Source organism: Penicillium alfredii (assembly GCF_028826965.1).
Source record: "Penicillium alfredii strain IBT 34128 chromosome Unknown utg000011l_segment0_segment0, whole genome shotgun sequence".
Classification (NCBI taxonomy): Eukaryota; Fungi; Ascomycota; class Eurotiomycetes; order Eurotiales; family Aspergillaceae; genus Penicillium; species Penicillium alfredii.
Genome location: NW_026622708.1, coordinates 2,552,183 through 2,579,522, shown reverse-complemented (window position 1 = coordinate 2,579,522; position 27,340 = coordinate 2,552,183). Strand labels below are relative to the sequence as shown.

General features: G+C 49.7%; 11 protein-coding genes across 11 annotated transcripts; 7 read left to right on the top strand and 4 right to left on the bottom strand.

Moving 5' to 3' along the window:
- Positions 1–162: 162 nt before the first annotated feature.
- On the bottom strand, positions 163–2,697 carry NUU61_009382 (putative Sin3 complex subunit (Stb2); the record flags this gene model as incomplete). The annotated part of the gene is made up of 1 exon (XM_056659907.1): positions 163–2,697. One exon carries the CDS (start codon positions 2,695–2,697, stop codon positions 163–165), a length of 2,535 nt encoding a protein of 844 aa, XP_056508200.1.
- A 1,415-nt stretch (positions 2,698–4,112) lies between these two features.
- NUU61_009381 (ubiquitin-protein ligase RMD5) lies at positions 4,113–5,555 on the top strand (the record flags this gene model as incomplete). The annotated part of the gene is made up of 4 exons (XM_056659906.1): positions 4,113–4,233; positions 4,302–4,429; positions 4,482–5,255; positions 5,337–5,555. 4 exons carry the CDS (start codon positions 4,113–4,115, stop codon positions 5,553–5,555), a joined length of 1,242 nt encoding a protein of 413 aa, XP_056508199.1.
- Positions 5,556–6,243: 688 nt separating this feature from the next.
- On the top strand, positions 6,244–7,432 carry NUU61_009380 (uncharacterized protein; the record flags this gene model as incomplete). The annotated part of the gene is made up of 4 exons (XM_056659905.1): positions 6,244–6,422; positions 6,523–6,933; positions 7,030–7,303; positions 7,376–7,432. The coding sequence occupies 4 exons, from the start codon at positions 6,244–6,246 to the stop codon at positions 7,430–7,432; spliced, it is 921 nt and encodes a 306-aa protein (XP_056508198.1).
- A 575-nt stretch (positions 7,433–8,007) lies between these two features.
- Positions 8,008–9,650, bottom strand: csn12 (the record flags this gene model as incomplete). The annotated part of the gene is made up of 6 exons (XM_056659904.1): positions 8,008–8,094; positions 8,161–8,581; positions 8,631–8,692; positions 8,752–8,904; positions 8,959–9,031; positions 9,082–9,650. 6 exons carry the CDS (start codon positions 9,648–9,650, stop codon positions 8,008–8,010), a joined length of 1,365 nt encoding a protein of 454 aa, XP_056508197.1.
- A 692-nt stretch (positions 9,651–10,342) lies between these two features.
- On the top strand, positions 10,343–10,995 carry NUU61_009378 (60S ribosomal protein eL20; the record flags this gene model as incomplete). Its single annotated transcript, XM_056659903.1, has 3 exons — positions 10,343–10,549; positions 10,607–10,783; positions 10,840–10,995. The coding sequence occupies 3 exons, from the start codon at positions 10,343–10,345 to the stop codon at positions 10,993–10,995; spliced, it is 540 nt and encodes a 179-aa protein (XP_056508196.1).
- Positions 10,996–11,833: 838 nt separating this feature from the next.
- Positions 11,834–12,968, top strand: NUU61_009377 (cytochrome b5 reductase family protein; the record flags this gene model as incomplete). Its single annotated transcript, XM_056659902.1, has 4 exons — positions 11,834–11,878; positions 11,940–12,207; positions 12,258–12,335; positions 12,400–12,968. The coding sequence occupies 4 exons, from the start codon at positions 11,834–11,836 to the stop codon at positions 12,966–12,968; spliced, it is 960 nt and encodes a 319-aa protein (XP_056508195.1).
- Positions 12,969–13,843: 875 nt separating this feature from the next.
- Positions 13,844–15,153, bottom strand: NUU61_009376 (TauD/TfdA dioxygenase family protein; the record flags this gene model as incomplete). The annotated part of the gene is made up of 4 exons (XM_056659901.1): positions 13,844–13,975; positions 14,033–14,166; positions 14,226–14,958; positions 15,022–15,153. The coding sequence occupies 4 exons, from the start codon at positions 15,151–15,153 to the stop codon at positions 13,844–13,846; spliced, it is 1,131 nt and encodes a 376-aa protein (XP_056508194.1).
- A 2,805-nt stretch (positions 15,154–17,958) lies between these two features.
- NUU61_009375 (uncharacterized protein) lies at positions 17,959–19,203 on the bottom strand (the record flags this gene model as incomplete). Its single annotated transcript, XM_056659900.1, has 1 exon — positions 17,959–19,203. One exon carries the CDS (start codon positions 19,201–19,203, stop codon positions 17,959–17,961), a length of 1,245 nt encoding a protein of 414 aa, XP_056508193.1.
- A 668-nt stretch (positions 19,204–19,871) lies between these two features.
- Positions 19,872–20,132, top strand: NUU61_009374 (uncharacterized protein; the record flags this gene model as incomplete). The annotated part of the gene is given in 2 exon segments (XM_056659899.1): positions 19,872–19,969; positions 19,988–20,132. 2 exon segments carry the CDS (start codon positions 19,872–19,874, stop codon positions 20,130–20,132), a joined length of 243 nt encoding a protein of 80 aa, XP_056508192.1.
- Positions 20,133–20,879: 747 nt separating this feature from the next.
- On the top strand, positions 20,880–21,209 carry NUU61_009373 (uncharacterized protein; the record flags this gene model as incomplete). Its single annotated transcript, XM_056659898.1, has 2 exons — positions 20,880–21,064; positions 21,200–21,209. 2 exons carry the CDS (start codon positions 20,880–20,882, stop codon positions 21,207–21,209), a joined length of 195 nt encoding a protein of 64 aa, XP_056508191.1.
- Positions 21,210–21,239: 30 nt separating this feature from the next.
- On the top strand, positions 21,240–23,271 carry NUU61_009372 (uncharacterized protein; the record flags this gene model as incomplete). Its single annotated transcript, XM_056659897.1, has 6 exons — positions 21,240–21,418; positions 21,468–21,690; positions 21,742–21,993; positions 22,055–22,164; positions 22,222–22,565; positions 22,616–23,271. 6 exons carry the CDS (start codon positions 21,240–21,242, stop codon positions 23,269–23,271), a joined length of 1,764 nt encoding a protein of 587 aa, XP_056508190.1.
- Between the last annotated feature and the right edge of the window lie 4,069 nt (positions 23,272–27,340).

Here is a 27,340-nt window from a genome sequence, read left to right as displayed (position 1 = left end):
GATTTAGGATCGCTTTTTGATTGCTAGATGCTTCATACGTTTACGCCATCGCATCTATGTGGAACATGTACAATAGGGTGGACAAGGAAAAAGAAACCGGAGAATGAAACCAAAAATATAAGGAAATACTATACAAGCTTCTCCTGGACGCATCGAACCCATTTAGCGATTCAAAAAGCCAAGGGATCGTCCGAGCCACTCCATCCATGAGGAGCCGCTGTGCTGCTCTTCACCCTTGACCAGGGCCTTGATTCTCGTTTCGACGTTGACGATGTGACGCTCGAAGTCACCTAGGCCAGCCTCCATGTCCTCGACTTTGGACTCAAGAACATGCAGTTCATAGTCTAATTTGGCACCCAGCAACTCCACGCGTTTGACACTGTCGTTGAGATGCGAGTGTTCATCGGTGAGCAGGTCGCTAGACCGTTCCCGCAATCGCTGATAATCGCCGAATCGCTCCAGGTAGATCGAGTTAAGATCTTCGTGCCGGTCGTACAGAATCTGGTTGAGCCTGTCCACCGATTCCACCTGTCGCTCAACCCAAGGTACGGTGCGTTGGCTCAATTCCAGAATACGGGAACTGAAAATGCGCGCATCCGATGCGAGCATGTCTTCCTGGGCGATGGCCTCTTCGAGATCCGCGGTGTCTTTGACCATCGCTTTACCGCCCAGTGGCTCCCAGTTCAGAACCACCTCTTCGACGGTGCTGAAGGAAAGGTGTCTCGCGGAATTGTGGTCTCGTCGCTGGATCTCGCTTTCGATATCTCGCAATTCTTCACAGCTCTGCGGTCGTCGCAAGGCCATCAGGGCCAGACCAGTCACTGGTTCGTCACGATCACGGTCACTCGATCCTGCCGTCGACCGGGTCCTTATACGTTCTATGTCGGACTCTTCGTCGGCAGCTATTTGATCAGGGTGCTGGTCCTGAGATTCAGGATCTCCGGAGGGCGCAGATTCAATGTGGATTTCAGGTGGCTTGAGCTCGCCCCCTGAATCAAGTGTAGTGGTGGGTTGAGTAGTGTGATCATCCTCATGAGGCCGAGCTCCAGCGTCATCTCCCATTTTTGGGTCAGGCTGAAAGTCAGAGCCTGTCCGTGTGTGGATGAAGGGTCTTTCAACCTCGCTATCGATGGATGGACGGTAAGCAGCATCGTGAGTCAAATCCATGCTCTCGCGATGTTTATGGTGATGGGAACGTAGACCTGGTATTCCCACTGCGTCCTTGAAGCGACCAAGGCCAGCCCGAGCATCAGAGACGCGGCCACTGACAACTTTTCTTCGGTGCTCCTTTTCTTCCGTAGCTGCCGGATCGGTGGCCTTGGAAGGTCGATCCAAGCCTGCCCCAACACGATCAGGGGGCAAGTCCTCGGAGGAGTGCTGCTTCTTGCGACTAGTCCAGACATAGCCACCTTGCTCGTCGGCTGTAAACATCATATTCGCCCCCGGTGGGCGTGAGAAGGTGTCATCAAAGCTCTTGCGTGGTTTGCCCAGCCACAACCATTTCGCTCTTCTCCCGTAGCAACACTGTACAAAATTGTCCAGGTCGAGGGTTTCGACATCGGCAATGCCTCCTTTGTCACGTCCGCGTACCATGCCCATGACCATTTCACCACCTTGGCCGCTGAGCTCGGCCATAGTTGACTTGACGGCGTCAGTCCAACCCTCTGAATTCGCCGCTTTGGCCGTGGCACGGTGTAACCGGTTTAAGGTTGGTCGGTCCAGTCTTCGCGACCGGCTCATCTTTTGTGATTTTTGGAAGCCGCCAATCCCTCTCTTCAGGTTGTCGATATCGAAGGCATCCTTCGGCACGGGGGCCCCGTAGGCGTGGAGTCGGTTTCTCGCCCCTAGGAGCGTGCCTAACAAGGCGGCCACACTGGTCGGCCCCAGGATGCCATCGTTCGGCTCGATATTGTACAGGTCGGTACCGATATCGGTCCACCAGTCGCTAATAGCTGCCTCGGTTACGTCGCAGAGCAAACCATCCACATACTCCGGAGCGAGCTTGCCGAACACCAGCAGCGCGATTTGGCAGAGCTTTACCAGATCAATAATTGCCGCGTAGAGAGGAACCCGCTCACTGGTCCGGTATAGCTGATGGAATTTCGCCCCGGTGGCTGTTGACGGAGGCTGAAGCTTTAAGCCGGCGCGGCCTGCGCAACCGAGGCGCTTCAAGTCCTCATTCACAATAAAGTCTTCCCGATGTCGCTTGAGATCACCACCTGGCACCGGTATCACAGTAAGAGCAGATGGGAACGAGCCCAGGTCCGTGACCATGACCGTCCCCAGAGGTGTCTCCTTTTTCCGAGCATGGGATTGCTTTACCGCATCGAAGTACATGCGCAAACGCGGCGACCATGTAGTTTCATCGGTAGCAACGCTGAGTACCCCAACGATCACCGTATGCGAAGGGTCGCCGGTGTAGGTCGAGATGATGAAGGTGGGATGGGCGCGCGAGCAGGCCCATTGCTCGACGATGTAGGTTTCGTAGCCTTGTAAGGTCGCGCGACGGTGGAGCACATCGGTAGCAGGGTCTTCTTCGAGATACCGGAGGGCGACCGGGTCAGTGAACACGAGTCGCTGGTGACCCTGCGAAGGAGGGTGATCGGTGCTAGTCGTATGAGAGGCGGGGCTTTCTCGAGTGTTGGAGGCCTTGGCAATATCGCCACGGTCTGCGGCAGCCGGTGCGTTTGCCTGCATGGCAGCTGGTGATTCAAGTCGCAAGGAAAATGAACACCGAGGTGACGAATGACCGGGATCCTTTGGCCCTCGGCTACCTGGCGCACCCAGGTTCACGATGCGAAGGGAGACGCCGACCTTCCTTCGATCCTCCTACACTGTTGATTAGGTAGGAACAGCCGTGACATATCCCACGAATGGCGCTCGAGGCATGTTCGAGGGGCCGTGGAGACAAGCAAGGTAAGGGACTTGGGCAGCCACAACTTGGCCGAACGATTCACGAGGTGCCGACGTCACTACGCGGGCGGTGAATCGATCGACGTCCGGCAACAATGCGTGGAGAGCTGCAGGACGCAGGGGTTTGTAATGGCCGTTACCTTAAAAGCTACAGGAAGTGTTGGATATCTATTCAGGTGCCTAGGGGCTGCCAAGGGATGCCGTAGAATGACTCCAAGGCTACTGTACTTCGAGGGTGGAGCAGCGATAGAATGATAGCCATCAAACGCGACCGACTGACTGCGCTGCTACTAAACTGAGTGGCGAAACAAACGAAGTCATCAAATCTTCTACTAAAATGTCAAATCTCTTCTCTACAGGCCACCGACCTGGGTGGCAAGCAGTAGTGAAAAGAAGGATGCCAGTACTCGACTCGACCTGCACACAGGTCTTGCGTGCGAAGGCACAGCGAGCATCATGACTTCGATAAAAGAAGTCAAGAGCTTCAGATTTTCAAAAATTCCCAGCCGATCCGAAGACCAACTGAAGTGGTCAATTGGGTAGTTTTCAACTAGCAAAAACACGGTCTCGGATGTCTCCTCACTGACGCGTGTAAAACCCGTGCACCAGGATGAAGAAGAAAAGAAAAAAGAGAGGAAAGGGCAGGGGGAGGTGGCCATATTTATATCCTGGGAGAATGGCGCTAGCGTAAGCGAGATGTTTTCTTCGCACCTTTTATTGGCTGAGACTGAGACACAGGACCCACTCTGTATCACATGACCTTTTTGTGCCATTTCCCAAAGAAGATTAGCTCCGTTGGTGCCTAGAAGAACTGGAGGACTCCGAGGCAAGGCATCTGTCTGCCTCGGAGGAAGCCAACAGTAAAAGTAGTCATGTTCATTTCAAAGTTGAATCAGACCTCGGGGAGATGCCTCCTTTCCCGGCCCAATTTCATTGATATGCCGGGCATGGCGGGGCTAGATGCTAGGTCACGTGCCTATGGCGTAACGAACGGCGATCACCTCGATGCTCCGGTTGACCTCCACCCGGCCTCTTGTCATTCAGTTTGCAACGGCCGCGACATATGCAAGATCCATCCCCATCTCAAGAGGTTTTGGGGCTGTAAAAAGCTCGGGAACCTTATATCTCTACGTCTCCACATGGCATCCGGCACACTCGGGCTGCGGTAATCTCATCGACTCCGCACGAGTTGGCCCACCATGGATCTTGTGCAAAAGGAACATGACCGGCTCTTGAAGAGGCTCAAGGCCTCTCAAGGGGCCCGGAACGTACAGTCTACTATTGATTTGCTACAGTCGGCACGGGATACGATTGCCTCTGGTTGGTGAATTTCTGCTAAATCTGGGCCCCCTCATCCTCCGCTGACCGTATCGTCGATTGCTGTGTAGACCCGACCTCTGCTGCGGTGACCTTAGCGAAGCTTCAGAATCCCGTCAAGTCATCTTTCGACACCATCAACGATAGTTTGAAAGAAACCCATAGCGGCTTAAACAAATACACCAAATCACTGGACAAGGTATCGTGATCCTGGATTTATTTCTTTTCCTCAGAGCCCAGTCCTCACCTAGCCACCGCACCAGCTCTTCAAAGATCGGCCTCTCCCTAGTACCGAGCATGACGTTCTCTCTTCCCAAGAACATTTGATCAATCGCGCTATTGCCATGCACCTCCTCCGCGAAGGACAGTTCTCCGTGGCAGCAACTTTTCTTTCGGAGATTGCAGAGCAAAAGGCCACGATGCAGGCACATGAATCTGGCCTCACTTCACCCGACCCTGCGATCAACTTATTCGACATCGACGAAGTCCCCTCCCCCGAGATCCGGAAGCAATTTGCTGCCATGTACTATATCCTGCAGGAGCTGCAGGAGAACAAGAACCTCCTCCCGGCCATCGAATGGTCGAGGGAGAATCGCGAGGCGTTGGAAGCGCGAGGTAGCAACCTCGAATTTGAGCTTTGTCGTCTGCAGTTTGTTTACCTGTACCACGGCGGATCGGACTCGCAGGGCAGCAATGGTCGGCAGGCGGCGCTGGACTACGCCCGGCGCGAGTTCCATGCCTTCGTTCCACGGTATCTCCGAGAGATCCAACAGCTCATGGGTGCCATGGCATTCTGTCCCAATCTACAGGGCTCCCCCTACGGACATATTTTCAACAACTCTTCGGCCTGGGACGACGTCGCCCACTTTTTCACCCGCGAGTTCTGCTCGCTTCTGGGATTGTCGGCCGACTCGCCCCTGTACATTGCTGCAACCGCTGGGGCCATCGCTCTGCCCACGTTGCTGAAGCTGCAGACGATCATGAAGGCGAAGCGCACCGAGTGGACAAGCGAAAACGAGCTCCCGGTTAGACTCATAAATTTTTTTTTTTTTTTTTTTTTTTTTTTTTTTCGAACCAACCATGGCTGACATGATTCCCAATCACAGGTCGAAATCCCGCTGCCACCCTCGTACCTCTTCCATTCGATTTTCGTCTGCCCGGTCTCCAAAGAGCAGGCCACCGATGAGAACCCCCCGATGATGATGCCGTGTGGTCATGTCATAGCCGAGGAGTCGTTGCGGCGATTGAGCAAGGGTAACCGCTTCAAGTGCCCGTATTGCCCCAGCGAAAGCCACCCTAAGGATGCGCGAAAGGTGTTCCTCTAGCTTCTTTTCTTTTCTTTTCTTTTCTTTTTCTTCTAGCGGGACTTGACAGGACCGGGATTTCGGGTTGCTTCTGTATAGGCGTTCGGGAGGGCGTAAGGACCAGATACACACCTTGCAATTCATTTCATATCACTCTGCCAGGTCCCAGGTACCTCCGAGGTACCTCTCCAGTAGCTCATTTCGGGTATTCTGCCTGGGCGGGTACCTGCCTGGTACTTTGTAACAAAAGGAGCAGACGATCCCTTCCCCAACAGGTCATCGCAATCTCACCACGCCTGCTGATTGGCCAATGCAGTCTCGTGACCACGCGCCGATTTGGCGACGGCGCCGCCTGGTCGTTCGCCTGCTTTACGCGTCTCAAACCCGTCGTGACGCGTTCCCATGCCCATTCATGCTCGTTTGGGTAATATTGGATGTCCCCGGGGCCGATCATCCGTACTGCGGGCCCATCTGGACGTCAGGTACCGTCACCAATTTCCAGGGGACGTGGATGGAGTGGATAGATTGGAGATTTCTTATAAATAGCTGCCCGTTCTCCCCCTGAATCCATTCAGAGATTTCCCGTCCATGTCCCTCTCCATCTTGCTTCCTAGTTTCTTTGGTCTCAATTACTTAGGTCACCTACAGTATCTCTCGAGGTGTATTCCTTGCAATTGGGCATTCGATTCAATATTAGCCACGGCAATCAATGGATACCGCCATGTTCTCCAAGAGGACTCCCCAGAGCCCCTCAGATGCCTACACTAGATACCGGGCTACTAAGGCCTCTGCTCCCGGAACCCGTCGAGGGACTCGCAGCAGTCCCAACTCTAACAGTTCGCGACGACTCGAACGTCGGCGCAAACCTGCAACTCCCTCCAATGCAGCGTAAGTAATGTTGACCATCAAGCGCACCAAAGGATACAATCCATGTCCATCAATCTGAACCTAGGGACAATCAGTCATGCTGAAACAATTTCTCTATCAGCAGCTCTCCCTCCCCCACCACACCCTCACCCTCGACATCCCCCATCGTCATGCTCCGCGTCGGCCCGTCAACTCGCCTCTTTGCAGCCCACGAAGCCGTGCTGAGTGCCTCGCCGTTCTTCGCAGCCCGCTGCCACCCCCAAACCCCGAGTCCCACGCCCCCAGCCCGGCTCCGGCCGCCTTTGCAACCGCCCGGCAAGCGCATCGAGCTCCCGGCCGAGCAGCCCGAGGTGCTGTCCTGCGTGCTGGAGTTCCTGTACAAGGGTGACTATTCACCGCGGCTAAAACACAACGCCCGCCGACAGGCCTGGGAACTCGAAGACACCGGCACAGATGCCGAGGGACAGAGTATCGGGGCGACGGTGTTCCACCAGCAGGCTGGAGAGGTTATCTTGAGAGATACGGCTATATAGTGAGTTCTTCTTTCCCCTCTTGTTTTGCTTGTAGTATGTTTTTTTTTTCTTCCAGTGAGTTCATATAGATTAATATATTGTGATTTGCTTTCCAGCTGCGCAGCAGAAAAATACGGCCTCCCAACCCTCCAACGCCTCGCCCTCCGCAAACAGGGCCTGCACACCGGCATCCAGTGCAGCACCATCCTCGCCAGCGCGCGCTACGCTTACGCTCACACGCCCGACACCGAGTCCCGGCTGCGCGCGCACTACCTGGCGCTGATTATCCGGTGCCGGGAGACGTTCAAGCGCAGTGGGACGATGCAGATGGAGATGGAGCGGGGAGGGAAGCTGATTTTTGATTTGTTTGTTGCGATGTGTAATCATATGGTATGTTCAATTTTTTTCTTAGTTATTTTCTTCGAAGAAGAGACGAGGAAGACCGATGCTGATGTATACTAGGACGACGTGCCTCCTTCGACTATTTCGGTTTGTAGCTCGGCTGCTACAACGCATTGAATGGGCTCCAAAGGTAGCAAGATGTTGGAACGAGAGGGACACAGTAGGATTTGGTGGGTTGGTGTTGGGTTGGTTTTTAGTTGTTTCTTTTTGCCGCTAGTTCAGTGTGCACATTTTATATTTTATACCCATGTACTACTACTATTCAATCCTATGGATCTCAATGAAAAATATTTTAAGAATGTGATTGAATGGCATTTTCTTTTATTTCTGGACGGGATCGTCTGGAATGGAACCAATATTTTTCTGTGTGGCCCACCCAGCCATGCTCTTTTATATAGTCTGTTCACCACACGAGGGCCATGGATACACAATGCCATCGAGGAAACCCAGTCTCGCATCTGGAAAATTGGGCAGACTGGATCTATCCAGTACATGTTGCGCACTCGGGAAATTCCCAGTGTAACGAGGTCGTTAGTCATAAGAGGTTCGCGCAGGCCTCGGGCGGAGGTGCTTGGCCACTACTGTCGCTTGATAGGGAGCTGGCCAAAGGGTCTCGGTTTTCCTCAGCAATGCATGGTGAGGTTACTTGAGGTAAGTCATAAATGGTCGTATTCAAGGCGTTGCATCTGATTCTAGACTCCGGTCCCCGGGAAAGCGGCGCCGCCTTTGCTCAGGACGACCATGCCTCGCTCGCGGGCAATATAACCCTTCATGAGGCCCTGCGAAGAAACATCAACCCATCAGCAAGGGATTAAAGCGCGTTTGATCACAACTACATGACTTACCTTGTACACGAGATTGGATAGCAGGCACTCCACCTCGTCGATGTCAACCCGTGATCGGTCAGTCGCATGATTGCCGATCTGGAGGGCTGCCGCAAACTCGGCGACAGGGATCCGAGTTCGCCGGATGGGAGGCCCTCCATCCTTGGGGTCCTCGAAGCCACCTGCAATAAAGACTTTGCGGAACAAGTTGCGCAAGGCAATGTCCCGCCCACGCTCCAACGGCAAGTAAATGCGCCGTTTGACGAACTCCTCCTCTCCAGCGGACATGGCCGCATCGAACCCGACTAAATCACCCTTCCGGATGCAGTTCGAGAGGGGGCGGAAGAGTCGCTCGAGTCGCGGAAATGGGGCCAAGAGCCGTTGGCTGGGAAGTGTGTGAGTCGTGACAAGGTGGCAGGGGATAAGATAGGTGAGGATCAGTCTGCAAGCTGTTCAGTGAAAGTTCACCAAGGTCATGAAACAACACTTACTCTCGGTTTTTGAATGCTCCCCGATGGCACATTCTCCAAGCACTCGTCAGATGCTCTTCTGCCTACAAACCCCATAAGTCAGCGTCCATAGCAGCACGTCAAAGACCAAATTGGGACGTACTTCGGCGTAGTTCTCATCCAAAAAGTGTATGACCCCAACATAGTATTTGAAAGTGACGATATGTGACTTGGGGAATGCCCCCAGCGGAGGCAAATCGGCCGAGGAGGCGTTGATGGCACGAAGAAGATTCTTGGTCAGACCAACCGAGTTGATCTGCAGGGAAGTATTTAGTGACCACCCATCCCGTGCTCCAGGAATTCTTCATACCTTGAAGTAAGTCTTGAAGAGCAAGTTTGTTGTGTTATAAATTCCCCATTTGCGAGACTCCTCGATAGGCGCCCTAAACCCTGTCAGAGGGGCCACCAGAAGAAGCAACAATTGGCCACTCACCTGTCGCTGAGACACAGAGTAAACATGCGATTGATGATCCTCGCAGCCTCCTCCAAGTTGGCATTCTTGTCAATGTCTGCTGCAATGTCATCCTGGAATCCGAATCCCGCCGAGCCCTGGGCGGCCGCTTCAATATCGGCCTTGATCGCAAAGGTCCGCAAGTATTTGCCAACGGTGTACAGACAGGGCAGTGTCCACGCTGGAATACCAGAGGAGCCGGAATATCCCCTGATGAGAGCGTTTGCCAGCTTCTTCCACGTATTGAAAACAGCGATGGTGCTCGCTCCCGGATGGTGGCCTTCGCATTTGAGTATCTCCCCCGCAGCTTCCCAATAAGCCGAGAAGACATCGACCCAGGCGTTTTGTTCGGCTTTCGAGATCTTTACACCTTTCCCGTGGAAGAGCGCGTAATGGATGTCCTTGGATAGGTATGCGGCGTTAGTGAATTGGTAGAAGGAGCGCAACCGATCGGGGTCTTGAGGCGGGGCGATCGGAGTGAGTACCGCTGCAAGAGCAGGGCCCGACCCATTAATATAGGCATCCCTGAACTGGAGAGCAAGGGTACTCATTGTAAGCATCCCCCAGATGTACTGGGTCAACGAGGCACAGTATGTCAGTATACCCGCCAGAGACAAAATGGTGCCCAGGCGACAGTCCCGAAGTACCTCAACATTGAAGCATCGACCCGCGGGCATGTGGGGAACGGCGACTTCTGGCTGGTGCCCTGTAGCTGAGTGCCCCATTCCTCATTGGGACTAGCGCCCACTAGATCGCTTAGGCGAAGGGCGGTAGCCCTAAGCACAATGAACCTCACAATTCTTCATTTCCCCATCCACTAACGACTCAACCACCACAGCGACAATCACAGTGAGTCCATACCCTCTCAACTGTCTTGCTGGCGACTGTTACTAACTCTGACATTCTTCCAGATGGGTAAGTGATATTTTCCTCTCGAATTTTCGGCTTTCTCGGAGATGGCGACGGTGCGTGCGATCGGTTGGACGAAATACCACACGGAGCGAGATCCAACGACAATCACAGAAAAGGACCGGGAGGAGAATAGAAATGGAAAAGACTTGGTTTCAGGAATATTTGCGATGGAATGAACCAACGACACCATTGTTTCCCAATGCCGACCGAATCTCGAAAAACTTTTGGAGGATCCCAACATCCCTCGATCCCCTGGGGTTATCGCCAACCGTGATCGCGCACCGTTCTCTCGTGGAAACAAAAACAACGGCGCCAAAATTCGACAAGGATAATGACTGACCAATTCATCACAGGGCGTCTTACTGAGTACCAGGTTATCGGGCGTCACCTGCCCACCGAGGCGAACCCCACGCCCAAGCTGTACCGCATGCGCATCTTTGCGCCCAACACCGTCGTCGCCAAGTCGCGGTTCTGGTACTTCATGGCTCAGCTCCGCAAGCTGAAGAAGGCCAACGGCGAGATCGTCAGCCTGAACGTGGTATGTTGGAGATGATTCGAAGAGGAGAAAGAAAATATACTAATCACTTTGCTCTAGATCAACGAGAAGCGTCCTCTCAAGGTCAAGAACTTCGGCATCTGGATCCGCTACGACTCGCGCTCCGGTACCCACAACATGTACAAGGAGTTCCGTGAGATGAGCCGCACCGACGCCGTCGAGGCTCTCTACCAGGATATGGCTGCCCGTCACCGTTCTCGCTTCGGCTCCATCAACGTACGCTACCCCATTGATTAGTATTTTGATGGTAATGCTAACCACCTCCACTACAGATCCTCAAGGTCGTCGAGGTTGACAACGCCGACAACATCCGCCGCCCCTACATCAAGCAGCTCCTCCAGAAGAACCTCAAGTTCCCCCTGCCCCACCGTTCTGCCAAGCCGGGCAAGAAGCTGTTCGCTTACTCGCGTCCCTCGACCTTTGCTTAAATGTGACGTTCTGGGTTCTGGGAATGGAGTGTGGATGAATAACTGTTGTGGCCATAGCATGAAGGACACTGGTCGCGCACAAACTACGGCCTGTTTATACTGTCCAGTCCATGGGGCAGGTGTTTTGGATGTCGCTAGTCCCGCGTAGTGACATCTAGAGGTTCAATCGAGAAAAAAAATTACCGGGTTTCTTTGACATGGTTCCGGTCGTAGGCGTGTAATGCTTCGAGTACTACTGCAGTGACATGGCATCCTTGGATAAAGTGCATGATCTGACGTGATCTTAGGTGGTCCATGTCTACCTCGCAAACTACAATGTATGCCCTGGTCATTGTTAGCTACTCTCCGTCTCAGGTATACAACTTGGAAGCGACCGCATGGCCCCTTTTCCGTGCTCAGTACATGAACTTGTAGGGTATTTGGGGATAGGGTTCTAATCTTTTGTCAAGTTAAAAGATATTTTGGGGGGCTACTCTCATATTACTCTACGAAAAATATTATAAACTCAACCTGTTGATCTGGTCGAAGTGCTTAGCTGTGACTTGCAACACTTGGGGATTTTAGCAATCCGCGACCGAGCCCGAGCCCGAGCCCCGAATCCACGCGTGGGCTATTCGAAGGCCTGGAGATCGCTGCTTCGAAAATAGAAAAGTACCTTGGAATCCAAGCTAATGAATACTGGGGCGATTCATGAAAACAGCGAATCGCGGTCCATGCGGTTGGCCAGGGACTATGGCGTCATGCGTAATCCCGGCTCCGCCTTTGCCAATCCGAATTCTTCCCTCCTCTCTTCCTCCACTTCTCTTCCCTCAACTCTGAATTGCCCCAATCCATCACCATGTTCGCTCGTCAGACTTTCCGCTGTGCGCAGCCTCTACGCCAGGTAGGCAGGCCCTTCCCCTTCTCTGAAAGATAAGAAAAGCTAAACAATTTTTTCCCACCAGAGCTTCCGCAAATACTCCGCGGAGGCTGCCCCCAAAAAGTCCTCGCTGACTCCCGTCTACGTGTCGGTCGGTCTCGCTGGGCTGGGTGCTGGTATCTACCGCTACAGCACCGGCTCTGTTGCGGAGCCCAAGGACCGCCCCAAGGTTTTCAATGGCGAAGAATGGGTGGACCTCAAGCTAGCCGGTGTTGAGGACCTCAGCGGCAACACCAAGAAGCTTCGTTTCGAGTTCGAGAACAAGGAGGCTGTTTCTGGCCTCAGCGTGGCCTGTAAGTTATCACCCTGGGTGTGGGTAATGGATTGCTAACGTCGCACGCAGCTGCCCTGCTGACCAAGTTCAAGCCCGAGGGTGCTGAGAAGCCCATCATTCGTCCTTACACCCCTACTAGCGATGAAGGTAAGGATCCCAAGGATTGACAGTTAATTGATCTAAGCTATCCCAGTTGCTAACCTATTATTAGACACCCCCGGCTACCTCGAGCTCGTGATCAAGGCGTACCCCAACGGCCCCATGTCCGAGCACATCCACTCGCTGAACGTTGACCAGCGCCTGTCGATGAAGGGCCCGATCCCCAAGTACCCGTGGGAGGCCAACAAGCACAACCACATCTGCCTGATCGCCGGTGGCACGGGTATCACCCCCATGTACCAGCTGGCGCGCCAGATCTTCAAGAACCCCGAGGACCGCACCAAGGTGACGCTGGTGTTTGGCAACGTGACCGAGAAGGACATTCTGCTGAAGAAGGAGCTCGAGGAGCTGGAGAACACCTACCCCCAGCGCTTCCGTGCCTTCTACGTGCTTGACAACCCGCCCAAGGAATGGACCGGCGGCAAGGGCTTCATCAGCAAGGACCTGCTGAAGACCGTGCTGCCCGAGCCCAAGGAGGAGAACATCAAGCTGTTTGTTTGCGGCCCGCCTGGTCTGTACAAGGCCATCAGTGGTACCAAGAACAGCCCCAAGGACCAGGGTGAGCTCAGCGGCATCCTGAAGGAGCTGGGCTACAACAAGGACCAAGTCTTTAAGTTCTAGACTGTAGAATAGAGAGCCGGGAGTGCGCAGGATCGGCTGTGTATATTGATGCATCTTGTCTTTTGGATTCCCGCTTTTCTCGGCGTTCGCATGTCCCAAGATATCCGATTAGGAAATGTACTTTGATCTAGCCGACTTGGTCGTGCTATGCTAGCTCAAACATTTAGATCATGCGAGCTTGGGGTCAGACAGACAATACTCCGCGCAGGCCCGTTTTGGATGCATTCGAGCAGATTTGGTTTAACCACCCTTATGTGCCGCTACGATTCAAAGCTATTACCAGGCAATGGTCTTATTGTTGGTCAACAAGCCGCAGGAGTCGACTGCCATCCACTCAACTGTATCTGCCCGTCTTCGATCTTATCGGGATATTCTGGAAGATGCTCTTTATCATGCGAGGGAGAGTTGTGGGATTAGTTTGGCTGACCCTACGGATCCAGTGCGCATCGACTCTGTGCAGGCCTTGTTCGTTGCTGGACAAGTGTTTCAAGAACGCCGGGAGCAGGGAGCTCTTCTTGAAAATTTGTCTGGGATTGAAGAGGACCTCGACTGGACTACAAAGTATCATGTCGCTAAGTTGGTGGATGAATGGGACAGGGGTGAACACAGTTATGCTAATTAAGAGAGAAAGTCATTGATCATGGGCAAAACACGGTACACAAGGATTACTGAATCCCTTCTATCATGAATGAAATATTCCGCCTTGCATTTGGGATAGATAGGAGAGGGCGGTTCTATACTAGCGAAAGCAACCAATGAAATATTGACCTGCAATTGATATCGAATGATGAGATTATGCTGTTGAGTTGAAATAAAGATCGTAATGGCACTTAAACACTCCAGTCTCCATATTATCTTGTCCATCCACATGGTATTCAAGACTGGGATTCATCCTCTGGAACGTAAGGAGTTTCATACGGACGCTCGGCCTGGGGAGTGATACGTGCCAAATGGCGACGTTCCCCGGTTGCCCAGTCAATAACCGCAGAGTGAGCAGTGACACGGTTCTATACATCGGTTAGGCACTTTAAAAGCCAAATTAACTCATCAAGAAATGCACTTACATCCCAAACAACAAGCGTCTTGGGAGCCCATCGAATACGAGTTTGATAGTCAATGCCGCGGCCGACATGAGCCAACAAGAAACCCAGAAGAGCATCGCTCTCCTCTTTCTTGAGGCCGACAATGCTGCGAGTGACTTTTCATGGTGTGAGAATCCAGATATTGCAAAGAATGAGAAAAAGTAGATGTACTTACAGCCCCCATTAACGAAGAGCGCCTTCTCGCCTGTGACCGGATGGGTTCGGACTATAGGATGCTCGTTCTTGACCGGCTCCCGCCTCACGACTCCTCCACGCTTCAAACTAAACTCAGCCTGTTCAAACCCGGAATGCACAGCCTTCAGGCCATGCAGGCGTTCCTTGATGGCGGGCGAAAGCCGCTTATAAGCCTGAACTTGATCCACAAACACTGTATCACCACCGACTTCGGGAGCCTCAAGAAGATACAAGAACGTAGTCCCGGGCGGCTGCTGCTCATAAGTGACATCCGAATGCCACGAGACACTGCTATTCTTTTCTGCCAAGTATTGATCATTCTCCCACGCATTGTTGTTCCGGTAGACGAGATGGATCTCAGGATATCCCTCGGGGGCACCGCTGGTAGGATGGATATGATGGCGACCAAAGTAGCCTCCGAAATCAAGGGCCTCGTGGATTGGCAGGTCAGCGAAGTCTTGGTCTCGGAAGGCGACCACTTTGCGTTGCGCAACGAGGAGAGCGAGTTGGTCTTTTCCAGCGGAGGTGAGCTTGCTTAGCTGGGCACCTGTGACTTCGGAGCCGATGCCTGGAGTGAGATTTTGGATCTTGGAGCCTTCCGTTAGGAGATCCTTGAAGGAGGGGTCGGCATCTTTGCCGGGGTCGATATGGGTGAAGGGTTGGAGAGGGGCATATTTCTGGCCATGGTCCCAGGTGGGCAGGTATTCTGGATACTATTTCATGGTTAAGGTTTTGCGTCGGGGGGAGAAGAATAACAGATCTATGTCATGACATACACTCGCAGTAGTCTTCCCTCCTTCCTCGTCGATGATTCTTCTCACTTTGGGCTTGGCCTCGGTTGTTCCTGGATTCACCTTGACAGGAACAACAATCTCCGGGGTGGGTACTTCGGCAATAGATGGCGCCATGTTATGCTCTTTAGAAAATATAGAATGCCCGCAGTTGATCAAGTTGTAGTAACTATTCTAGGATCTATGAGCATCTCCTGACTTAAATATACACACGTCTCGCTCCACTTCTTCGTCACGTCATTTCATTTCAGAATTACGCTTCGCTGCCCAGACTGATACGACATTAGCAAGGGTTGAATTAGAGGATCGGGATCAGAAAGATGTCATCGTGGAGGTCGCCTACAAGTGATATCCATTTTGCCCTGCGATAGTCATTTAGAAACATTCTATATCTACATTTAGACAATGACCAAGTACTTTCACAAACACAGTTTGTGGGGGAAAAGGTTCAAGGTATGAATGAGTCAAGTGGCTAAGGTGTCAATGTAGAATCAATGTCGTGATAAGGTGGGGTAAAGTCACCTGCAAGTAAGGATATCAATGGCGTCTTGCGTGCTATATAAACAATGACATTGTACAGCTATAGTGCCTAGACTATCCGACGTCTAATAGGCTAGTAAAATATCCGTTCAGAGTAAATTTAATGAAAGTTATTTCTGGATAATATAAAGGATAGACTTGCTATTCACCTTGAATACCTTGATTCCTGGTATGACTAGAATTGAAGGCTTGATATAAAGGACTATATGATATTAATAATTTCTTTTCGTCTGTTCACTACGGTCTAGCTGAGCGAGAGCTCGTACGATCTATTATGCTCAAAAGTATATGTTTATTGCCCAGATAAGCGTCTGGCCGCAACAAAGTTTCTACAAGATGCTTACTTTCGAGCTTTTATATGTAAAGATAATCGTTAATACTATCTACTGCTTAACCGCGTTTCTTGGGTTCTTCTTTAAACAATTAACTAACTGGACACCATGAGAATGCGAGAATCCATCTTTCTGGGAGCTGGAGTTGCGCTCTCCGCCGCGGCTAAGTGTGACAACGAAACCTCTGAATCAAAGACATTTTTACAATCCAAGGATATAAATTGATATCCTGTAAGTCGTGTTCATTTTTGCAAGCGGATGAGATTAGTATCCTTCAATGTCACATCCACTTTTAATGTTGTCCACAGAGATCAAAACGCGTTATTATATAAGAGTGGCTACTTTTTCCGTTTCCTGTATAGATATCTGGGAGCTCACCCCTCCAACGCGTTTACTGACTTATGGTGGGGATCGTAGGGAAAGCTGGGGTCCTGCAGAACAGGACTGAAGACAAAGGGTTGATAAATTATGGCAGAAGGAGGAAGCTGGCTAGCTTTTTACTTACCTGTGTACGAGCGGTCTACATATAGAAAGGTGAGAGCTCTAGCAGAGCTCCAGCATCTCTCAACAGTTCTAGTTTTAGTTCTTTGAAATTAGTGCTTGGTCCTATAGTACAAAGGCGCAATCTAAAATTCCAAATAAGAAGCGTCTCTTCGAGAAGTTAAAAGACCTCCAAAAGTTATTGTATCCTAGTTACCTTTTGGTTCTTCTATTGCTTCTGGGTCCTGTTTCAACAAAAGACCGGGTGTTTTTCCTTTATCAGGATCAACCCGATAGATATTCTTCACTTTTTTGTTTTGCAGTAGTGCAGGCAACTCCCAGCCGGTTATAATTAGCCTATTCAAATTAGTATTGCCCTTGTGGCTGCTAGACTTACCACCCCAGGCAGAGTCCAAATCTCAGGATTTATCATCCGGGAAAATATCATTGGGCACAACAAGATAGACATTGCCCTGCGTGGTATATGCAGCTGCCTCGCAAAGATTTTGAGGAATCACATTATTGTAAAAGTCCGGGGCCCCGGTTATATTCGTGGCGACTTGGACTTGACCGGCCGTTCTGGCGTACCAGGGTCTAAGTACCCATCTATCCCAAAGCCAAAATTTCCACTGGGAAGGATTCCACTGCCGCACGTCACTTGTATCCGAATTTTCTCCAAAGTTCCGAACAGCCCATGTACGAGCTTTTTCTACTGGACACTTTGTATAGAAGACAGTAGGCAATCGTCGATTTGATTTTACGGGCCCAAATTCGTAATCTTTGATAACCGGGATAATGTCCTTAACTCCAGGGACTGGCTGGAGTTCGGGGTTATGAATGGAGTCGATTCGCCGAGCATGTTTTAAAGCTCTACCTGTTTTCTGAACGCGACCGAGGCCTGTTTCCCCACCAGTGAATGGATTATCTGGCCGACTGCGCGGCTGTGGCTTTAGATTGTAGGATTCGGGAACAGGTATAGCTGAAAATACAATCCCAAATTGCTAGAGAAATGCAAAAAGCCAAAAAACCAGCATGCTCTGTGCAGGACACTTGGAGATTCCTTTCCAGCTCATGATGCCAATTCTCCCGGGCGTCTTGTAACTAGCTATCAGAAAACGGGCCCCTTAACCCTAAGCCGGGCCCACCCGCCCTCATCCGCCTCCATCCAACTCTTGGATCCTCTTTGGTGGTGGAATACACTGAATAACTGGCCCCTTCCATAAATTGCTATTTATTACAGACGCGAGGGTCTGCCATCCAAACGTACATAAACTATCGCGCAATGATGGGTATTGATAAGGAAAACCCATTTTTTTGACCTCGGCACCAACTACAGCCAACGAGAGGCACTGGGTGGCAGTAAATCGGATCGGCCGTATATACATACTTGAGTACATGGTGACGAAGCGAAGGTAGCAGCTTGTGTGTGATTCTAATAAATTTCTCCGGCGCACCAGGCTTAGAAACTAGCAGAATTAACTCCTCTTGACATGCCAAATTGCCGTGACGAGGATCCGGTCGAGAAGCTGCAGGGCGAACTGCTGACAACTGTACGACCCAGAGCACTTTCTTAAACCTGTTTACTATCCTTTTCGGTCGGTTTCAACAACCTTCTTTGGGGTGACCTCTCCCAGCGAAAGCAATACTGCCCCTTCTCGAGTGCAGTGCATCTTTCTCGCATGCCCGTTACCCAATTCGTTTGCCCATGCTCGTCTGTTCCATGTTCGAAAGGCACACTATAGTCGGGCGGTTCTGGTAGGCTTGGCCATGTGAGTTGGCTGGGTGCATTGAGGTATCGTTCCATGTCCCTGTCTGATTTTCGCGTTGCCACCCATTCGTTTAAAAAGCTGCGGAACTTCGATACATCGGAGTCCAGTTCGCGGTTGCATGCCCATTCAGAGATATCCTGTACCATATTTATAGTACGATCCCAGTGTGGAATGCTCGTGAAGTGTGTGTCGTTTGTGATAATCTCGTAGAGGGTGAATACGACACCAGTTACGTCGTCTCGGTTATTCATCAAGCGGTTCTTTCCATGGGCGGCCCAGTCAAAATCAAAAAGAATGATCTTTTGGGTATCAGGATCGAGGAGCAGATTCCGTGGTGCAATATCTTGATGCATAATGCCCAGTTCCAAGTTGAGGAAATTGACGAGTTCAGTAAGCTGCTGCAGCCACTCAAACCGGAAAGGGACCTTTGGATTGGCGAGAGTACCACCTGGGATATATTTGGTTGTGAATCCAATCACCCGGGACTCCACATCTTCGAGAACAACACGATCAAAAGGTATCAAATTGGGATGCGGGGGCAGGCTTTTAAGAAGATTGAGTTCATTCCAGGCCATATGCAGTCTTAGAGGCTTTCCCAGTGGGTTGAATTTGAATGCAACTTTGTGAGGATTTCCGGATTCGTCTTCGTATGATAAAAGATCAACACCTGGCCCAAGCCGATCGATCTCTTGGAGTTTAGAGTATTGGATTGTGGGAGAATCGGCGAGTGATTCAACAGCCGAGAAAGGAAGATATCCAATAAATATAGTGTCGTCCTCTTCCGGATCAGTCGAAACTCCAGTCAGAAGTCCATCGTTGTTGACTGTAATCGCGCGAACTTCCGGCGACAGAAGATCGGCGAATTGAGCAAAGACTGAGATCTCAATATCCTCTTCAGGTGGAAAGAGCTTAGCGGTCCCTTTGACCTTGACCATCCGCAATTGATCCCAATCCCAAACGTTGCAGTGAGTTTCGGTGATCGGGTTGTCTCGAGGGCCAAAGTAGCCCTGGCCCTCAGAAAAGAATCTATCTTCAGGGTCTATCATGGCGAAATGAATACTTGACAGGGTGGTCTGTATAATTTTGCTTTCGACTTCGAAGCTGGCTGTGGCACTGTGTTGAAGTAAGGGATGTTTTTCATTTTCCACGGTTGACAACCACGTATCACGTGAACGAGGTGGGAAAGCAATTTCTGTGCACCCGCACGGCGCGTAATGAGTGCCTACTTCGATCTATCACACTATAGTGGTGCCCGAGGGTGCCTCTGTGATCAAGTTATGGGGCGGATCACACTTGACTAACTCACATTGACCACTCCCATAAAGCCCGAGATTTATGCGCCGGGCTCGTTCCGAGCGTCAAGTGATGGGCACCTAACCAATATAGTAGTGCCATTGCCCGCTTAAATATAGTAACCTCCTCAAGCGTTTCATCGTAAATTAGAGCCAATCTGGCGTGCGCGAGCCGATGCCTGAAATGTCACAGGTTCAGCAATGGCCGTGAACTAAGGACCCGAAGTATGAGCCAATATGAATGGGCCAGAGTCAGCATGCCCAAGCGCTTTTCTATAAGAAGGTCCAACTATATCCCAGATATCTTCCCTCCGTCAGCATTCCTGATTATTGAGTCTCCTGGGTACCTCTCTATATCTCTATATCTACCGCCTTACAGCTTCTCTCCTTAAGACATCCTTCTCTCAAGCTCTCCGACCAACATGGCCACGCCAGCGATACCACCGGCTCGAATAGGACGGGATGTCTCACGCCGGCTAATCAACCATCCCGAAAACCTAAACGGTTGCTCCTGCGGTTGGTATGTGTGCTATTCCAGTATCTGTGGCCATGCGTACCAGGAGGTGCCATACCACTGCGGCGATAAGACCACAAAGTCCGGCAAAAGTGGTTTCTGTAAGACTCCGGCTCCGAAAGCCATCGTCGCGACGCCGCGGATCAACATCAAGTGCAGGCTCTGTTGAGTATCAATGATTGAGTGAGTGTTACAATCCACCCGTTTCAAGAAATTTATTAATGTGCAATCATTAGGTAGTCATTGCTGCTGCACTGGAAACTCTCGACAAGATTTTTTGGGAAAGTTGTGTTGTTGGTGTTGGGAAAGGGAGAGAAAGGGAGGGTATGAGCAATGGGTTTACAGCGGCAGTTGATGTGGGAACATGTCGGTCATGGTTGCCATGGATCCAGAGCACCAGATCGCCTTTTCCAGGAGTATGTTTACTGAATGGTTTCCCCAGTACGAATTGAACCAGATTATGTTCGTCCCCGCAGCTCCTATTCCCAGCTAGAAACAGGAGTAACAGCTAGACAAATTGGAGCCTCGTATTAATGGCTAGAAATTACAAAGCGCGGCAGCATTTAATATAGCCCTTTATTATTGAGTTTGTACTGGAAAAGGAGGTAAAACGTAAGCAGACTAGTCTGTAAAGTTTTGCCGAATTACGAGCTGGATAGACGTCATATTTGGCCATATTATGAAACTTCTCAAAGCAGCCTCATAGGAGTGAGAACTATATTTGCTAAACAAAGAGATACCTGCTTTGTTCGAGAAACCCACTTACACTCTTCAACCTGGCTCCAATTTTCATGCTTAGTAGATATGATTGATCCTAGACTATACTTATACGTGCTGAAAGTGTTAATTAGATAAACATAGCCAATTATAACCTCTCGGACTAGGTCAAGACCACTCAGGAAATCCCCACTATGCAATGATAGAAGACTCTGCCTATATAAACCATAAATATCTCGTTCCCAGTACATACGATCACAGGGTGTGGAGAACAGGGCTTCCCGTCCGCTCAGCCGTACTTAAGCCACATATTGTACAAGGCCAATTCTCAAAGCGCCCTCGATACTGCTGCCGTCCTAAAACAGCGATGCAATGGGTCCTAGGGTGAGTGTGGGTGATATGAGTGAGAAGTTCGAGGACCGGGGTGATAGAGGTGAGAACGGGGTGAGAATTGTCACCCCCCCAAGGGTGAGAGGAGGTGATTCCCCATCCACTTACGAAGATAAATTTACACACCAGGGCCGCTTAATCGCTTCATCAATTTTCTATCGATCCACAAATGTCTACTGAGTTGAAGATCCAAAAAGCTCTCGAAGAGCGCATTGCACGTGCCGCATCACGTGGATTCACGCAAGAGTACCAGGAAGAGCGGGAACAGAGGGACAATACTGTTTCCCACCGTGCACTTGCACCAGCGACACTTCAAAAATATGAAGAAGCGGCTTTGAACTGGGCTCTGTCAGTGTATAGTTAGCGGAAATCGATTATCCTCTCTAACATTGACCAGATGGAGATTGTCCCGCAACGAACCAACAGACGCGAATTTCTCTAAAGATGACCCTGATCCCACACCCCAGCAGCTTAAACTCTTCGCGGAATTCGTTATTACCTCGTCCAAAACACTTCCATCTCAACAGACTGCGTGTCACAAGTTTACCAGTTTCACGTCGAAATGGGAGCGCAAAACCTCTAGGTCTCTTCCGGAGAAAATCAAACACGATGTCCTTAATGTAAAACCTGACGCTTTTTTTTCCGGTGGATGAATGCTTACATATCTATAGTTTATTCGGAATGAATTAACACCGAAGTATAGTTTGTGCACGAAGCCTAGAGAGCGATATTTGGTGACGGCAAAGGATATGGATATACTCCAGAGGCACCTCTTTATTGACGACTGCCACGACTATAAACATGAGAGAGCGAGAGTACAGACTGGGAGCTCTCTTGCTATCTTTGCCGGATCTGGTGCAAGAGCTGGTGCAATAGTCGAGTCAAGTGCTTATCGCAACAGCAACGAATGCTTATACTATAAGGTTTGTCTTGTCTTGCCTCGATCAGCCTATGACTATTATCAAGCTAATAAGCACTTGCTAGCATATTAAATTCCAGGTCAAATGGAGCAGAGATGGCGGGGGCTTAAAGCGATGGGTAACAATCGATCCCGAGTTTCTAAAGGGATTCCGTTATCGAGATGATGCGACCTCGTAAGTATTGGGGTCGGCCGAAGGTTTCTGAATTTTATGCTTACCAGATGACTAAAGACCTAAGAACTGGTTCAATGAACATCCTGTTCTTGGGATGAGTTTTGTATTCTGGGTCATCGTTCATGGTGTTGCCGACGGTGCCTTCAAAGGCTGTGATACGGTGGAGCAAGTTCTTGCTACAAAACCGCCCAAAGGCAGAGAGTCATTGACATTTGACTGGAATGAAAATGTGAAAAATCTTGCTTTTTTCAGGATGATCACTCCCGAAGGGCCTCATGCGAGCAGAGGCTTGACCTTCGGTTCTTTGCGTCACAACTTCGCGAGCTTAGCTGAACGAGCCTGCTTCCGAAATAAGTTACGGGTACATGGAATTCGAGGAGGTGTTGCAAATAAGATTGATCGTAAGTAATTCCGGTAGGGAAGGAGATCTATTATACTAACATTGTATCAGCTAAGGCATCCGAAGCGACTCGTGGGCAGGCATTAGACCACCAGAACCACGATACTTATATAAAATACCAATCTTCCCTTAAAGCATTAGATATCCAAGCCATATACTATGATTTGGAATCTGATTTCGAATGCCGAGATATGGAACTGAGCATGGCGCACCATCGAGACGCGAACGCCCCTCAAAAACTGGACGCAGCTGCTATCGCGCAATTTGAAGCCGAAGACGACGTCATTGCGATAAACGACAGAATCCACAACCTAACTCGGGAGATTGACGGCAAACCTGAGGATCACAATGGACTTGTACTTGAGAGGTCTCGGTTTTATAATCAGAAAGCCAAACGATTGCGCGCATGGAGATCCGACTTTATTGAAAGATGGTGGGAAGCATCGTATGAGGAATATCTCTCTGGGAACAATTTCCTTGAGCGCGACAACACTCCTCTTTTCGAAATTTTCAAGAAGTATCTACCAGAGCGTGCCAGAGTCAGAGTGAATTTGTTCAAGAAAACGACATTGGATAGCGAGACTGGCCGACAATGCTTGGAGGATATGGTCATGCTTTGTACATCCGCAGAGCGGACTGTCTATTACCCCGAAATGTCACCTAAAGATGGAAGCTGCCCAATATGCTTGAAGGCGATGTTTGAGTGAGTACTCTAATATGAAAAACATCATAGCTCTTGCTAACTCAAGAAAGAATCCCACTGCAAGGGAGGGCAAAGCATATTTTGCAATGCCGAAGGAAATCATTGAATGCTGCTCCCTATCAACAGCGTTATAGAAACAACAAACGCGCCCATCGACGAGTACAGCGCAAATTCCTTCAATTCTGCTATCTCTGCGCACAATTTTTTCATGATGAGGCTTCCTGGGTTCATCATTGCCAACGTCACTTAAGTGACTTGAGTCCACGGTGTGGGATTTTGACATTCCGGTATACACTCGTTGCACCAGGCTTTTGTCCGTTCTGTTTGAGCGACAAAAGCAAGAGAGCGGACGAAAGATTTGAGCAGTGGTTGAACAAAGCGACCCTTCTGAATCATATCGACACCCATCTGGGACAGCTAAGATCGTTGACAGATGTCTTATGCCCGCACCCTTGCTGTGAGGGGAGGGGATATGCGGATACCTCTCATCTTCAACGCCATTTCTATGATGCACATTCAATAGAGGAGCCTCGGACAAATTGTGTATCACGGAAGAGACGATGGGGTAGTGAGGGCAAGGAATTCAAGGCTGAGAAGCGGGTAAAGGTTTGATTGCACTTAAATGACTTGGTCTTTGATGCATCGTGGCAGTGTAAATTTCCGATGAAGGTAATAGGTTTACAACAAGAATATCTGAAGCTCGATATCTCACAATTGCTACCCTGGCACCTCAAATAGGAACCATTATATAGACTAGCTCTCCCGTCTCCCCTCACTTTCTCATATTCTCTCTTTTGATCTGAGCGGGGGAAAATTAGTATCATATTATTATCATAATAAGGAACGATGCGATACGCTCAAATAAAACCCAAAGTCATGAAGCTGGCATAGCCTAAGTCAAAGTAGCCAATTCACACTAAAAACGCCTCAAGATTCACAATAGCTACAACGCCAGGATTCGTCCATTAAAGCCAGGAAATACTCAAAAGAAGCAGTTGTTCCTATCATTCGAAAACATCGAATCTGAAAAAGAAGGAAAGTGAGAAAGAGAGAAAGAGAGAAAGGAGCTACGGAGTACAATTGTACAAGAGGTGCTCTGTGGGTCAGGTGAAAACCACGTAAGTAGGATCAAGTAAGCAGGTCTCGAACCCTCGAACCGTCACAGGAACTATGTGCTAGCCTAAGTTAACGTGCGACATCCAATGCTCTGCCACGCCCTAGGACAACAACTAGAACCATTTCAACTGTACAGTGAGCAGAGATGTGGACAGGGGTGGAACAGAGAAAATCCTCTATATAGGTCGGGAGAGTATGAGAGGCAGCATATTTATATTGTAGTAGATTCGCGTAAAATACAATATTTTAGATCAAACTAGCATTCTGGTAAAAAAGCGTTTCTATTCTGAGAAAAGGAATATCTAGGGCTAAACCCAATATATATTAAGGTGTTTCAAAACAGGGTTTGGGAACCAGTTCGTGAGTTAGTAGGAAAATCTGTTTTTGACTCTGACTATATACAGAAGGAAATCGACCTCACGGCTACCGAGTTCGGAGCTCTGGATAATGTTTTAAGGGATATTCTAAGACGCGAACATGGCGATGGAAGAATTTGGAGACTTAGCCAGTCGTTACAGTACCATTAAAGGGAGCTCCAGGACGATTAGTGAAAGCGGAGCCTAACTTGGTGCTAAAATATATACCTTCCTTTAACACTATTATCTATCTAATAACGCCTAAAAGCAATTCGGGAACCTCCTAACCCAAAAAGTCCGCTATCCATAGCTACAGCAGATTTATAACTTCGGCCCACCTAGGTATACTGCCGCGTATTCTATATTTGAGCTCCAGCCTCACTTCCTGAATCAAGCTCCCAGAGTCCGAGGTAGCGCCGCTCAGACTCTTGCAGACGCGCAGTGGTCTGAGAGAGGGCGTCCTCCATGATGCGAAAGAAATCAAACATTGTTTCTTGGAATTGTAGAAAAATTTGTTTCGTCTCTTTGTGCCAATGAAGCTCGGCTCTTAGATAGCTCATCTCATATGCAAATTCTTCTAGCTGTCTTCTGAGGTCTGGTGATGATCGTTTGGAACGTTGCAGTCGAGAAGGAAGCATCTCTAGGTTAGATGAAGTACCTCCACAGCAGAGAATATGGTGATCTGCAGGTGTTATCTCTTCGGAGATGGGATCGAGACGCCGGTGAGAGTATCGGTTCATCGTGTTGAAGAAGAGAGTAGCAGTAGATGCAGACTTGGCTTGTCAAAATAATTCAGATTGAACAAATCACTTTTGAAGAAGCCTTCGATTGTTCTTCAGGGACAAGTATCTATGGAGAGAGGGAGAAGAGATGTACGACATCTATAAGGGAACCAGTTATCACCCTATGACGTAACCGAAGTGACAGCAGGCAAGAAAAATAGGTAGCAGAGAAATACCCTTGGATACTATTGAGAAGGCCGTGTAAAACTCACGCACCACAGAAAGGGGTGTTGGGAGGGAGTGTGGTGGCTAGCCACTTAATACGAAAGCCCAACCATTGGTTTATAAGCTGGCTATTCCGAGACAGCCTCGAACCAGGAGACACTAGGCTGCTGCCCGCCCCAATGTTCGAACGTAGTCATGCTCATAGGGTCACGCTATTTATGCAAGTTGACTACGCCGGGTTAGATTAATGGATCTTATAGGTAGAAGCTAACTCTGACTAAAATGCAGATCATCAACCGGCGCTTTGTTCGCGGATGAGGGTAAGCGTACGCGTGTGAAAAGTTTCCTATAACTGTTTGATCAATACGATGGATCCGATGTGCCTGATCCCTTTTCATTTTCTTAGCTGATATACTGATATACTGACCTCTAATTTCCTGGTCCGACTGTGAGGCAACTGATAAACAGAATAAAACGATCTAGGATCTCGGACCGTCCGTGCCGCTAGACCTTATTCTCAGGAACAAATACGCTCTCGTAATACAAATACGACTGCTCCCTTGGCGCCTTAACATTAAAAAGGCCGACTGATTAGCGTCTCATTGGTCTTGGGCCCAAGGAGCAAAGGTTATCCCCGTGACCTCTTTTAGAAATTATCACCCAGATCTTCCTGCGATACTGTTTTGGGCGCGCATTGCAGCCCAGTCATGTCATATTAGAGACTGCAGCGACTTTCTGGATGCACTGCGACACGGAAAATGATCTCCATGATGCGGCATGATTCCCATGGTCATGCAAGTCAATATGGACTTAAGTCAATCGCAGACTAAGAGCGGTATTATTGCGAGCTCCATCCTCGTATATATCCCACTTAATTTGAGTAACAAAGGCTATGAGTTAAACGATTTGACCTCAAGCGGAACCTTACCGAGCTGCTCTGATAGACGATCAACCGTCGAGATCATTACCGGAAATTCCAAGTCGGTTATATCCATAGAAACGTTCGACTGGAAATATCACAGGTCATGTCACGGTTTTGAATGTTATACGCTTTTATTCTTAAATCCTCATCCCTTGTCTCATGCCAATAGAGGGTTTCGTTCCTAGATATGCAGTTTGCCAACTCATAAACTGACGAGTAGTTCCCGTCTCGCTTTCGCGTCTATGGTCTCGAGCATTGAAAGGCGCAACGCGCCCCTTTCTGTCTTATAGTAGGACACTGGGAGACTTGGGCAGCAGAAAACGGACTGTCTGAACTGAGTTGAAAGATCATTTTCCTTCAGTTACATCGAGATAATACATACCCCTGAGGCTAGCAGCGCGTGGACTACCATTCCGTGGCCCCCGACATTCTAACTCATCAACGGCGCCTAAAGAAGTCAAGACATTGGTTGGAAAGGGCCCACCCGTGTTGGATTTCTGAGACATCCTACACCGGACTCGCAGGGATCTGCATTGAGTTCTTTTGTGTTGTACATGAGCGCCCTCCAAGTTGCGATTATGAATAGGTTGACGCAATCATCCTAATAACAAAAAATCTTCCATGCTACTGGTGGACCTGATCCAGGTCCCCACCATTAAATCCTCGGCTCACGTCCTCCGTTCTCCACCTAGCCACTCAGGTTTGTTTTCGTTCAGGAATGAAGCTATCACA